This window comes from Anastrepha ludens, chromosome 2 (assembly GCF_028408465.1).
Source record: "Anastrepha ludens isolate Willacy chromosome 2, idAnaLude1.1, whole genome shotgun sequence".
NCBI classification, from domain to species: Eukaryota; Metazoa; Arthropoda; class Insecta; order Diptera; family Tephritidae; genus Anastrepha; species Anastrepha ludens.
Window position 1 is genome coordinate 103,478,207 of NC_071498.1, and position 14,610 is coordinate 103,492,816.

Here is a 14,610-nt window from a genome sequence, read left to right on the forward strand (position 1 = left end):
AAATATTATCTACAAAACTTAATTTTTTGAACGAAAATACTTTCAGAAAATTGCACTGCTTTTTATGAGCAGGAAACACTGTATTATGTATAGTCAAGTGTTGTTGCGCCATCAATTGCTGTCATTTTGTTGCTGATATTTTACACAAGATATGCTGAATGCTGTCAATGCTGGTGCTTTTGAAGCTAAAGCTGTTGTTAACAACATGCTTACATACTTATTTATTTCTATACCCATATCGGTCTTTTCATTCTTACATTCTTTCAAAGCTTTTGTTTTTGCATTTGAAATGTTGACAGATATCATTGTTGTTTGTTGCAAACTCAAGTGCCAATAAAAATGTTAAGTAGCTTTACGCTGTCAGATGAGAGATACGCAGCCACGTACGCACACACCTATACCTATGCATTAGAGGTTTGCAAGTATGCTACTTGGCACACACACATGCATCAAATGCATGCACATACACATACACAGCATATAACATATCATTTAAATGTACATAATAGAAACATTAATAAAAAATACAAGTTGGAAAATATGAAAAAGTTAAAGTAGTTGGAGTGACGAACTTTTCGTCGAACTTTCTCTTTGTGCTGAGTAACAGATGCACAAATATTATTTTCTTTTTTTAAATCCATTTATTTATTGAGATCTGTTTTTTAAACATTAAGCAATCTTTTTACTTGAAGCTAGGGTGTTTTTTTTAGAGGTTAGGTTTTCAAGATGAAATAAAACGTATATAATTTAATGTTATGGCCAAGAATTTAGCTTTATTATAAAGATAAGGGTTTGCCATTATGTTTTAAAAATGATTTTGGGCAAGTGGCCGCCGCGACTGGCTCGAATAAATTCCAGCCGAGAGGCCTAATTTTCGACCACTTTTTGCAGCAATTGGGGCCGTATGTCAGCAATAACGCGCCGAATATTCTCTTCCAAGACGTCAATCGTCTCGGGCTTATCTGCGTAGACAAGCGAAATAGTCCACAAGAAATAGTCCAGCGGTCTTATATCGCACGATCTTGGAGGCCACGCCACAGGTCCACGGCGCGAGATAATGCGCTCACCAAAAGTTTTCTTCAATAAATCGGTTGTTGCGTTGGCTGTATGGCATGTAGCGCCGTCTTGTTGGAACAAAAGGTCGTCCACATCAACATCGTCCAATTCAGGCACGAAAAAGTCATTAATCATGGCTCTATCGCGCTCTCCATTGACTGTAACATTATGGCCGGCTTCATTTCTAAAGAAATATGGACCAATGATTCCCTCTGCCCATAGAGCACACCAAACAGTGACTTTTTGAGGATGTAACGGCGTCTCAGCAATGGCTTGTGGATTATGTTCACTCCAAATGCGGCAATTTTGCTTATTGACATACCCATTCAACCAAAAGTGAGCTTCATCGCTGAACAAAATTTTCTTGTGAAAATCGGGATCGGTGGCCATCTCTTTTGGGTAATAAATTTGCACGATTTGCAAACGTTGTTCAGGTGTAAGTCTGTTCATTATGAAATGGCAAACCAAACTGAGCATAAATCAAGTGACAGCTGTCAAAAAGACCATCTACGAAAAAGTAGTGCCAACGTGAAAACCTAACCTCTAAAAAAAACACCCTTTATTTAATTAGTTTCAGAGAAAAATATTTATGGAATACACCCAGTAGTGCAACCGTTTACTAATTTTATGATAAATAATAATTTAGAATAATGGGTTGAGGCGTGACTACCATTCGGAATTCACAGAGAGAACGTAGGTTCGAACCTCGATGAAACACCAAAATTAAGAAAAACATTTTTCTAACAGCGGTCGTCCCTCGGCAGGCACTGGCAAACCTCCGAGTGTAATTCTGCCATGAAAAAACTTCTTATGAAAAATATCTGTCGTTCGGAGTGGGCTTGAAACTGTAGGTCCCTCCATTTGTGGAACAAGATCAAGACGCACGCCACAAATAGGAGGAGGAGCTCAATACATAGATGTGTCATAGTACAAAACACGAAAAGTTTAAATAACGTTTTTTCAATTTATGATAGCAAAAAAAAAAAAAAGTAAAAATATGTGAGATTTTCGTGCTCTAGACCACCGGGTCCCCTTAAGTGGCATGGGCATGTTGTGAGTATGAACCCAAACGAAATTGCAAAACAGATCTTCAATAGTAAGCTGTATGTGTCTTTTAAAAGGAGTCGCCCAGTGAAAACCTCGATTGATACAGTTAATGAGACGCTAAGATCTTTGGATTGAAAATCTGAAGGATGTCTGCAAAGGTTCAAGATTCTTGGTAGAAGTCATTGAGGGAAGCCAAGGTTCATCCCAGAACGTCACGCCAACAATGCTGATGATGACTTTTTCGATCATTCATGGATCTTCATCGCACTTATGTTAATACATCTCTATAGAGCGTAAAGCTTCAATACGTAGATTATACTGAGTTTCTTGGCAATTGAAAAGTTTTTATTGCAATAAAAGTTTTAATAAATAAGTGTTTACTTCTTTCAATTCGATATTACAAATCGCGGGATTTGCGTGACGTGTTAAATACCGGCATCTCGGGTTGACGGGATCGCGGGATTGGCATCGCCAATGTATTATTTGTACATATAGGTATTGTATATGGCCTTGGGGTATACATTATTGTTCAGTTAGTTGGTCGAGCTTCTCCTCTAAATTGTAATGTGCGTCTTGAGTTTGTACCAATTCAACACCTCCGAAGGGCAAAGGGATTTATTGACCCCATTTTTCAGGCCAAAAATGCACTCGAAGATTTGCTACTGCATATTGAGGGGCAACTGCCAACAGCAAAATCTTATTTCTTCCATTTGGCGTCTACAATGTAGGTAAAGCCTATGACTGCACAAAGCCTGTCACGCACAAAGTCACTCGGCTATGACGAATGTCGGTACTTCTACTACACATCTTAATTTGCATTTTTCACTTTTAAATTTAATTTAAATCGGCCACAAATAAAATACGTATACATATACATATATTTTGATTAATATTTTATTACTCTAACTACAAAATTTTTTCATTAAACATGGAACAGAAATTCATTCAATTTCCAAACTCTAGGTGTAGCACCTGGTAAAACAGCGAAAATTACTTCATTGTACCTTTATATACTCGTAAATACCATATTTGTTGCCTACTTTGGCCTCACAATAACCGAATAATTCACAAGTGACACGTCAATCAATTGAGAGATTCATCGCAGTCACTTAGAAAAGTTTGATAAACGCCCGAATAAAGAGTTTAAGCCCTCACAATTGGCTGCTGAAAATTCGCCAAAAATCATTGGCCAACCGTCTCATACTTCTACGCATAATAGTCTATGTCTCATCGTCATCATATTCATCTTCCTCAGCCTCGTCATCATCATCGATGTCTTACTATGTAAAGGGACAAGTTTCTGTCAACGCCATTAGTTGGCATTGACATCGTTGCCGAAACTTCGCCAATTCAGCCTCATCAATTGCAAATGAATCCGTAAATATTGTGTAGTCTTACATCGCCCGTGGGAATTATCAAAGCGCTGAGCAGCAGGTGGAGTGTTGAGCTGCAGTCGCCTCGCGTACTTGGCCGTTCGTTCACTTGCTGTCGGCGACAACTTGGCTGCTACTGCGCTGCGGCGTTTGGCTATTGCCGCTTGCTGTAACTCTCGGTGGGCTCGTTGCCAATTTATTTCTTGTAATCATTTTGTTTCATTATTTTTGTCGCACGTTTCTTTCATTCTTTCTGTCGATTTTCTCCAAGGCTTTGTAATAGAGTCTTAAATACGTGCATCGTATACACATACTAGGGTATGCTCTTTTTTCCTATTTTTGAGTTAATACACTGTCAGCAGAGAATGTTCACTGTTCGTGCTATGTTTATGATTTTGTTTGAATGATCACAGAGATAAAAGCATGTAGACGAGTCACTAAATAAACTACACTGCCTTAAATAAGTAGAGTACTAAGACTCATTGGCAAATTTTGAGTTATTGTTAAGTGTTTCATTTAATTTTAACAATTCTTTTTTATTTGTTTATTTACTGAAATAAAAATTAGTCAACAAAAATAAATAGTCTTACAAACTAATACAGATATTTTAACAAAAAATATAATAATAATATTAAGTCGTAAGAAAATATATAACAAAAAATATATAAAAATATTTAGTATTAAATTATTTATAGGAATAATTAAAAAGTTGAATGAAAGAGCAGAAACAAAGCCAATACTAATAGATTTGCAGATAGTATTGAATGTTATCAGAGCTCTCACGATGGGTGCACTCCCTGCATGCAGACCCCTTATAAAGCCAATATGGAATAACTTTAAATTACAAAGCGCTATAGACCGGGTATTAAGATAGATTCGCTCAAGAAGAGAGAGGGAACCCGCAACACATTGAATAATACCTAATACGAAAGATAAAGACAAGATAGATCGCCGTGATTGCAGTGATTTCAAATTCAAATAAGAATAGTATGAGGGTATGGGTTCATAAAAGCAAGGAGAAGGTAGAACAAAACCGGTAAACAATTTTCGGAAACGTTCAATTCGAGTTATGCTACAGGCATGATGAAGCCCCGGATGAAGGATTTACTCGTATATTCCACTTCAGAAGGAGCAACTTAAGATTATAAGGACTTGGAAATTTTGTAATGTTGAGCCTTACAACCCCTATTATGGTGTTAGATTTCGAAATTCAGGCGTCCTATTTCAAATAACAATTAGAAAATATGAAATAAGATGCCTTCAAAGGAGAAAAATACTTGGCGAAACTAATCTGGTAGCATTTCGAAATATTGACAGTTGATTACTAGTAGCCCAAGAAAGAACTTTATCAAACACATTTTGGAGCATTTGGGAATCAAATGAGTTTTTTACAATGGAGTAAATTTTAAGGTCGTCAGCATAAAGTAAAAACTTGGCATATGAAAAATAGTTTTTATGTCATCGATAAACAAAATAAATACGAAAGGATTCAAAATACTAACTTGCAGAACTCCAGATGATACAATAAAATAATACGACTGATGATTGTGAACAACAACTACACACCTACGATTCAAGAGGCAGGACTCCAACCACCGGAGAAATATGGAATGGAAGCCAAGGTATGCTAATTTCTTGACAAGGATTGTAAGTTTTGTTTTAGGATTGCAAATAGTTTTTTAGAAAATATAGTTTATCCTTTAGCAAAAACCATATAAAGCGTAATTTAGACAAAATGTTTAGTACAATAAAGTGAAAGTTTCAAGTAACAACAAAACACCATTGATTTTGGTAAAAATTCTAATGAGCTATAAAATTTTAAATTATACAAATTCTGGTTAAAAAGTTAAAAGTTTTGATACAATTTTGTACAAAACTTGAAGCGTTGCATTATATGGTTTTTGTACAACCTAGTACAAACCCTAAATAATAAAGGGTACAAAACAAGAGGATATACAGATGACATTTCTGTATTAATTAAAGGCTATCATGAAAGGACCATAAAGGATTTGATGCAAGAGGCCTGGGAATGGTGTAGCAAACCTGGGGATGGTGTAGCAAATGGGGATTATCAATAAACCCTTCCAAAACCATTATTATCCCCTTTGCTAGGAAAAGGGTTTTAAATAAACCCACTCTGGTAGTAAATGGAGTAGAGGTACCTCTAAAGGAAGAGGTTGAATATCTAGAAATTATCTTGGGAAAAAAACTTACCTGGGAGGTCCACCTCAACTCAGTAATAAAAAAGGCAATGAAAAACTTTTGGGCAACAAAACAACTTAAACTAACAAGGGTAAACCTTGTGACCTGAGCCCTAAAACGATGGGCAAAACCCAATGAAATTACAGCTTTATAAGAACTGTGTAGACTACAAAATGGTATACAGATGGATCCAAGACGCTTCAGGGGGTTGGTGCAGGAATAGTGGGCCCTAGAGCACATAAATCTTTAACACTGAGTACAGATACCACAATTTTCCATGCGGAGCTTTTCGCCATAATGGAAACAGCGGAAATCGTATCCAAAAGAGAGTTCGAAAAAGTAAAAATTTAAATACTTTCGGACAGTCCATCAGTCCTTAAAGCCTTAACAAAATCAGGTCTTAATCAGGTCTCCCTGATTTGGGTATCAGGACATGAAGGAAAAGAGAAGACAAACGTTTATGCCAAAAAAGGGGCAGAAAGAACCAACCCCATTTTTCGGCTTGAACAAAAACAACCTAAAACAGGAAACCAAAAAATGGATTCAATTAAAACCAGGAAATACTGAAACTTCACAAACGACTTAATCACTCCAAAAAGTTCCTGAACTTTAATACCAGCAGAGCAAAATCTGCTGTAACCCTTGAAAAAAGGACATGAAAGTACTCTGCGGAGCACTTACAGGCTCACTTTGCCTACAGTAAACATTTCAGTACAATAGAATGCTCTAGCGCTAGTTTATACAGGTTCCGCTGAGATGAAGAGGAGTGCATGGAACACTTCATCGCCAATTGTGAAGCATTAGGTTATAGGAGACGCAGTATCCTGATCTTGTACCTACTAGAGGATGAACACTTACAAATGCTCCCTCCTAAGGAGCTGATTCGATTACTCGCAATACTAAATAATTAAAATTAAGCACTTAGAGGCGGAAAATAGATCAATCTGGTCGCAGTGCATAAAGGCCATAGCCTAGCCCGTACAACCATTCCCATAACCATTACTATGGTTTTTGTTGTAGTATGGACTACATTTTTATAAAATATTATAGTAAAATAGTGGTGTGCTTATATTTTATCAACACTTTGTATTTGCGGAGAAATCGTAGGAGTACGAATTAATAGTGATAAGGGCATGAACAATTTGTTTATGTGAATAAGGACTGTCTGAACCGGTTCACATAAACTAGCTGAAACTGTAGGTGGTCTAAATCGGCAGCATACAGTGCGGTTAACTTGATTAGAGGCAATAATTTCATAGATAATAATGGATAAGAAGATAATTGTTATTAGAGAAACAGTAATTCAATTGAAGACTATTCCTTGTTCGAAAATAAAATGCGTCAAAATATTATTCCTTCTAGCGGTCTTCCGGATCAGTAAGACTTCAGCAGCTGTAATATGTGCTCTTATTATTTTCCAAATAAGATTATTACAAACAGCTGAAGCTACTTGAATCGACTTCAAATTCACTGTACTCTCATACGTAGACGAAAATACTTATGCACACACGTGTACACCTATGTGAGTATGGATTTCTTTTGGCAACATTCGTCCTTCAGTCACTGACAAACGAGCTGGAATAAATAGTGGGTTACGTTGCTGTTACAAATCTTGGTTGCGCCTGGGGCGACGCCCCGAACTTGCAACATAATAATACCCACGCAAAACAAACAAAAAAAAAACTAAATACATATATATAGACCTACAGACATACATGAATGCCTAAAATATGACTCCAATAATGTCGCGACAACGTGTACGACAATTACGTTAACAAGCACACATAATTTCATTCCCAGATATATTTTCTCACAATTTACGAAAATAGGTTAAACTGGAAAAGATGATTAAGAGAGTTCAATAGGAGAGTACGCCAGTTTAGCTGAGGAGGCATGTGAGAAAAGCAGTAAAAAATTTTTCGAAATATGAAACAGAGGAAAGTGTACCATTTTATGAGGTAATGCTTGTAAGTGCAAATGGTGCAAATGAGCGACTTAAGAGCCTTAATATATTATATATGAAATGTAAGTATGTACATGTGTGTGTATACCCTAAATGAAATCCGGGCTATTAGGGTAATGAGGACAAATGGCGGCTTGATACTGTAAGAAGGTCTATATGCCTTTGGCATATTAATGTGACAAAAGTGTTAAGCCTAACAGGTAGTCAAGATGCATGAGAGTATACTAAACACATATGCGTTATGGCATAACAACGTATCACATACACAGGTGGTAGTAGCAGCTGAGATGGTCGCGCAAGCTTTGCCAGACTTAAGAATCTTCGCGGCAGCATGTAAAGTATGGCAACGGTACAATCATGCGTACGCTTGCATACATATGTACATCTTTAACTGTGGATTTATATGCACATACAAACATATTCATACATATATTCGCATACATACACACATACATTTTCATATTTACACAGTTTCACATTTTTTACACAACAACACATTATTCCTCACTCATTCGTACTAAAATATTGTGCATACATTCTCAAAAATTATGTATTTTACAAGCATACACATTCACAAATATTTAGTGTCTCATAGTATCTACCAGCTACATACCATATATTACTTGTACTTGTACATATTCCATGCACTAAGCTATGTCAGGCATTACACGTGTAAATATGTTTTCTACTTTACAAATATTTACATAATTTCATCCAAACTTATACACACATTTGCATATATCTAGTAATGTAAGTATGTCTGCTAGAACTACGGCGTCTTAAGATTTGTTGCGTATACGCCACGCAATCCCTAAGTGGCGCAACAGCAAATCAAACGCCTAACTGTATGCATAATGCGCGATACAAAGCAAAGCAAAAGCGATAAGGAAATTTAATTACAAAATTTTGCAGTTCAACATTTTGGCTTTGGCTGCTGGATTACTTACCCGCTTGCCGCGTTTGCCGCGCGGTCCTTTCTCGCCTGGTGGGCCAGCCGGTCCTGCCGGGCCCAATTCACCGCGTTCGCCAGGTGCGCCAGGTGGTCCTGGAAGAAAATGCAGTGGTTTAGTTAAACTTTAAATTCGCGTAGCAATATATTTGAAAATTTCTGTTGGTTTTATGACTTTGGTTATATATTTTGGTTGATCAATATTTGGTCAATAGTTGGTGAGCTTATACGTGTGGTGATTGGTTTTCATGACGAGGAGAACGCTTAGCTTCGTTTTTATGTACATAGGTGGCGCAAAATTAGTCACCGTATCGGAAAACTCATAATTTTTGCCAATGGGCGTTGTAGGTCAATCATATTCGACACTTGAGAACTTCAAAATAATTTTTTTTTTTTCTTGTAAAAATGTTCCTCAAAAATAAAATTGGATGACTAATATATATAGAAAAATGTTTAATGGTGAATAATTTTATTATTAATAACGTCATTCATTTAAAAACCCAATATTGTTTTTTTATGAGAATCTGTTCATTGTAAAAATGTCTCGTTATCGGAATAAAACCAAAACAGTCAAATAATTTAAAGACATATACACAAATTACAATATTGGTGCAAAATTGTTTGCATGTCATTCGCCAGTAAATTGCTCCACAAATTGCAGTGCACGCCTGAACAAATCTAAAAATTGAATACGAACATACAATAGATCGAATGATGTTTGAATTGAATTTTCACTCCAAGAGACGTGACCATATATGGATGTGAAAAATTACACCAATGACATTTAAAGAGTTAATCAACACTTGCCACGAATGGGAATTCAGTATTCTGAGGTATCTGAGGCATTCATTGATGAACATTCAAATGAACGCGCAGTCAATGGCAGCTGACACGGTCCACTTAAATGTTAACAAATACTTACGAGTGCATACATGCCACGTGTACCAACAATGCGTTTGCATTTAATCGGCGCCTATTGAAATTCAATTTGAGCAATGCAATGCTCTAAACACAAATACGTTTTGGTTTTGCGATTAAAATGTTTGGTCAAAAGTGGGACGCTTTGCTCTGAATATATGTATGTATTTTGATTTATATGTACACTGCATTAAATAACTGGGACTTGTTTACAAGATTTGACTTCCTATTTATTCCTCATTTAATTCTAATAATTTTGTTTTTATGTAAAAGTAGTTCAGTCTCCTACGAAAACCACATGAATTCAAGTTTGGGTATGCGCATATTTTATATCCATCCAAACGGCGCGGGAAATTTTTAAATTAAAGCTTTCATAGTAAAATGTGTGCACAGTTCGATAATGGCAAATTGTTTATAATTCGGATTTCAGGTAACAGTTTTCTAAAAGCAAAAATACTAATCAATCAAATTGAATTAAAATGTTGCAAAGCTCTTTATTCCGCAAACCAAAATTAAATAAATTAGGAGCCTTTGGTAAGTAATTAATTTTATCTTTTTCGGCTACATTGGCTCAATACATAGGCAAACAGCAAGTAATTGATTTTGGAATGTACCAAGTGGCACGAGTAACAGCTCTGGATTAGCGCGTGAGTAGTCCTTTTAGGATGCCTCTAGTTTCGGATGTCTAGTTCGCAATACTTATTGTTATTGTATTTCGGTAAATTAGACATGGACTCGTTTATGTTACGCTTACTGGGCACAGGGTACGAAAGACCGCGAGGTCGAAGTGCAAACCTCATTTTCATTCATTCATTCGCGCTAAGCTCACCATTTAAAACTTGCTGGAGGTTTGGTCGAGTGGAGATTACTTTAGTAAGCGATTCGATGACTGAAAGCTTAAAGTAGTATTTCGGAGTCTATTCATTGCCTTCAACCTAGGATAACTCTTATAGTTCATAACATAAATGGAAGATTTGAAACAAAAAAATACTGGGAAAGGGCGCATAGTGTATGTTTAATTCGCAGCTTCACGTAATGCCATGCTAAACATATTTTGTGCGGTTTCACTCAGTTATTGCGTCGCTATTATAATATACAGTCGTTTTAAATTTCATGGGGTATTTTTACGCCCCAAGCAAGGGTTTATGTTACATCGTTTCTTAGTTACCAATTACTGTTTTAGCAACAAAAGGTGCGCATTTTGCGGTGGTTGGAAGAGGAAGACGATGACGACATAATTGATGGCATCGATGGTGGCAATAGTTTGAAGAATGATAAACAACTAAAGGTACTTTATAATTTTTTCGTAGAAAATTGCAGTGATACTTCCCAGACTGCTACTCTCAACTTTTCCAAACAACAAGGTTGTAAACATAACGTCGCATAAAAGACATTCAGAAATTATGAAATTTTACTTTGTACTACTGGCGGCCGCCGTAGCCGAATGGGTTGGTGCGTGACTACCCTTCGGATTTCAGAGAGAACGTCGGTTCGAATCTCGATGAAGGTCTAAAATTAAGAAAAAGTTTTTTCTAATGGCGGTCACCCCTCGGCAGGCAGCGGCAAACCTTCGAGTGTATTTCTGCCATGAAAAAGCTTCTCATAAAAAATATTTGCCGTTCGGAGTCGGCTTAAAACTGCACACCACCAATAGGAGGAGGAGCTCGGCGAACACCGAAAAAGGATATACACGCCAATTATATATATATATATTGTATAATATATACAGTAAAGATAACAACAACAACAACTTTATAAACTTAAAGGTGGTGTTGACGTTGTTGATAGACTAAAGTCTAACTATTCAGTGGCCGCGCTTGCTTCAGGTGGCTACTTCGTTTTTTTTTGTTTTTCAATGCTCGATATTGGTTTTATAAATGCTCATATAATATTTGACACTTTGCATATGAAGCGTTAAGTCTTTGCCGTTTTCTTTAATCGAAACGCATCTTGCTTGTCGAAGCACAATTAAAATATTGCCTCGGTAGTTCCGGTTTCTCATCCAGCGTATTACACAATGCTCTCACGAACAAGAAAATATTCCAGAAGCAGAACGAAAAAAAAGTCGATGTGCACTCCCTCGGAATTCAGGCAGAAAATATACAAAAACCCATTGCAAAAAAAAAAAAAAACTAGATTTCCAAATCACGTCTAACGATTTTCATTGAACGCGTAGAGTAAAAGTGTAACATTTTGGCTGAAGTATTTTTATGCTTGTTGGTGGTTTTTCCAATGTTTTTATTTTTAATACCATTTTCAGTTTTGAAAACTTATAAGTTACTATAAAATTATATATTAATTCATTATCTTTGAACTTTTTCTATATTTTACTAAAATAATCAAAGATATCACATAATTTATGGACTCTTTTGTAAGTTTACTTTCAATGTAAATAAATGTGTGTTTGTTAAGCAACTGAATGTGCTTTTGTCTAAAATATATAATATGTTAATACAATTTTTGTTAAAGAAAGTTTAATGATAATATCTAAAATATTCTAAATGCAATTAATTTAAATTTGGGTCATAGGCGACCCCACGCGATGGTTAATGGTAGTAAAAAGCAGCGCGACGGACGGCGGTTTAACAAGTAATGACTGCTTTCCAGAAATTGATGGTACAATTAACTTTGCACACCTAATATTGCACATATCTGCGATACACCTTTTAATAACTTGCCGTTAAGAGTGTAGGTATTGACTAATTACTCAGAATTTAATTTGTGCTGCTTTGTAGAGCGCATTTTCATCTAAACTCGAAGTTTCTTTCACAACAATTTCTACTATCTTCTCTTATTTTACAATTAATAGATCTCATTTGGAAGTTCGTTTGAGAAAAATGGTAAAATTTTCTAAATTTTGTTAGGAGTTAATTATTTTCAAAAAATATGAAAAAATGGCGGCATTCGCTAACAGGCGCCAGTTGGGCACACCAAGTGAAGTCAAGCCCTTTTCCACTTGATCTTTTCAACGCAGAGGATGTTTTCGTCTTTTTCTGCCACCACCACCTGAATACTCTCAGAGCAAAAGCGTTTACATCCGTTTGGATGACATGACCCAGCCAACGAAGCCGCTGGATCTTTATCCGCTGCACTATACCTATGTCTATGTCATACAGCTCATTGTTCTATCGGCTACGATACTCGCCGTCTAACAGATTAGACCGGTATGTCACACACAAGTAATTACCAAACTCATTTGGCTTGAATATAAAAGAATAGGTGATTGCTATGGTTGTGATTATAACTAAGATATGGCACCACTAATCTCAGCTTTAGCCTCCATAACACTATGCAACAGAACTTCTTACACAAAAGAAAACAGATATGGGAACGATACTATTATTTAATAGTAGTAAATCTGTAATTTTAGTTTTTCCCCATCACCTTGGAGTATTTTTTAAAGGATATCAAAGTTTCAGTTAGGACCCAGCAAAAAAAAAAATATGCTAATTCAGTAAACGTCTACAACATAAAAATACGGGTATCATATAAAAGAAGTACATAGGCATGCCCAAAGGATTCAAAAATATTCATTTTTTTCATTAAAATCCTGGTAAAAAAATTTCAAAAATGTGTTTTGAAATGTTCGTCCTTCAATATTATTTCATGCGAAGGTTTTCATTGGATTTGACCATTATGTCATAAGTCATAAGTTAACTAGGAAACTATTGCAAATTAATTACTTTTCATTTCATATTAGTTAATCAATGTACATCCATTAGTTCAAAAAAATAAATTAAATTAAAATTAATATTTTTCACATTTTTGGGAAAAGATCGTTATGGTGGAAAAATATATACTATATTCTTGAATTCTTTTCACCTCTTCATTCATTTTTCGCATAGTTGGGAAAGTGTGTTAAAAAAATATTGTATATATATATTTTTGAATTATTTTTACCGCTTCATTCATTTGATAATTATATGTCTATGACGAAATTAAAAAAAAATCATATTTTTTGGCAAGGACTGTTACGAAAAAAACTTTTTCTTAGATTCTCCTGATATTTTTCTTTCACACTTTTGGGCAATTATTGCTATGTATGAAAAAAAATATTTGTGAAAAATCTTGACGAGATAGAGAAAAACATATATTTACTTCCAATGAGTAATATTAAAATTAATGAAGGAAGTAGTATGAATGGCCATCCATCCAGGACATCAAAAATACATTTGGTTAACACTTGGGCGTTGAGTAGCTTCATCGTCATCTTAACCCTAGAACACACACCCAGAAAATACCACGTAAACGTTTGTACCCGGGACCTTATTTTGCGGTTTTTTAATGCTTATTCAACCGATTTCTATGGTTTTTTTTTGAAATGTATATTTTAATATATAACAAGTATTTTGTCTTTTGTTTCATTCGAATATTCCTACTGGTTCCAGCGATATGGGCAAATAAAGTCAGGACATGCAACAGTGGATTTTTGTTTTTGTTGTTGTCCTGATAAATGCAAAACAAAATAATATAATTTATAATAATATACTTGTAGAGTAACAACGAATACACATTTTGGTTTTTATTTCATTGAAATATTCTACCTGGTTCAAAAGATATGTGCAAAAAGGTCGCGCAAGGTACGGGTACGTAGGTAGCAAATACACTGGTATAACTGGTTTTTGTATTTTATATGCAGCTGCAAGGGTTGTTTTCACACGAGGTGTTGTTATAAATGCTGCCTGCTGATATTTTCATTATGGTTTTGGTGCTCAAAAGTGTAAGAAGTGAAAATATAAGTGAAAATAAATATAACTGAAACTATAAATAACTGGATACGAAATGACTTCAAGAAGAAACGAATATTTATCAAGTGCAGCATATAGAAGGGAAAAAATGTAAAATAAGCAACAATGTAAACATATACTAATTTTTTTATTATGCAGGCTAACTGAGGAACAGCGAGAATCATATATACAATCTTTATTTGATGAAATTTGTGACGATGACGCTCCCTATGACTTTGACTCAGAAGATGAAGAAGAAATTCAATTCAATGACATTGAAATTGCTGATGACGATGCTGAAGTTTCGCAAAGTGCCGCTATGAGGATGATGAAGAAGACAATGAAGAAGAAGAAGTAGAAGAAAATAATGAATTA

At 35.4% G+C, this 14,610-nt stretch overlaps 1 protein-coding gene across 1 annotated transcript in view; it reads right to left on the minus strand.

Annotated features, from left to right (window-relative positions):
- The window catches only part of LOC128871683 (collagen alpha chain CG42342-like), a 151,738-nt gene that overhangs the window by 72,085 nt on the left and 65,043 nt on the right, over positions 1 to 14,610 (minus strand). The window contains exon 8 of the mRNA XM_054113632.1: positions 8,589 to 8,686. Within this exon, the coding sequence (XP_053969607.1) occupies positions 8,589 to 8,686 (98 nt within the window). The remainder of the gene's footprint in view (positions 1 to 8,588; positions 8,687 to 14,610) is intronic.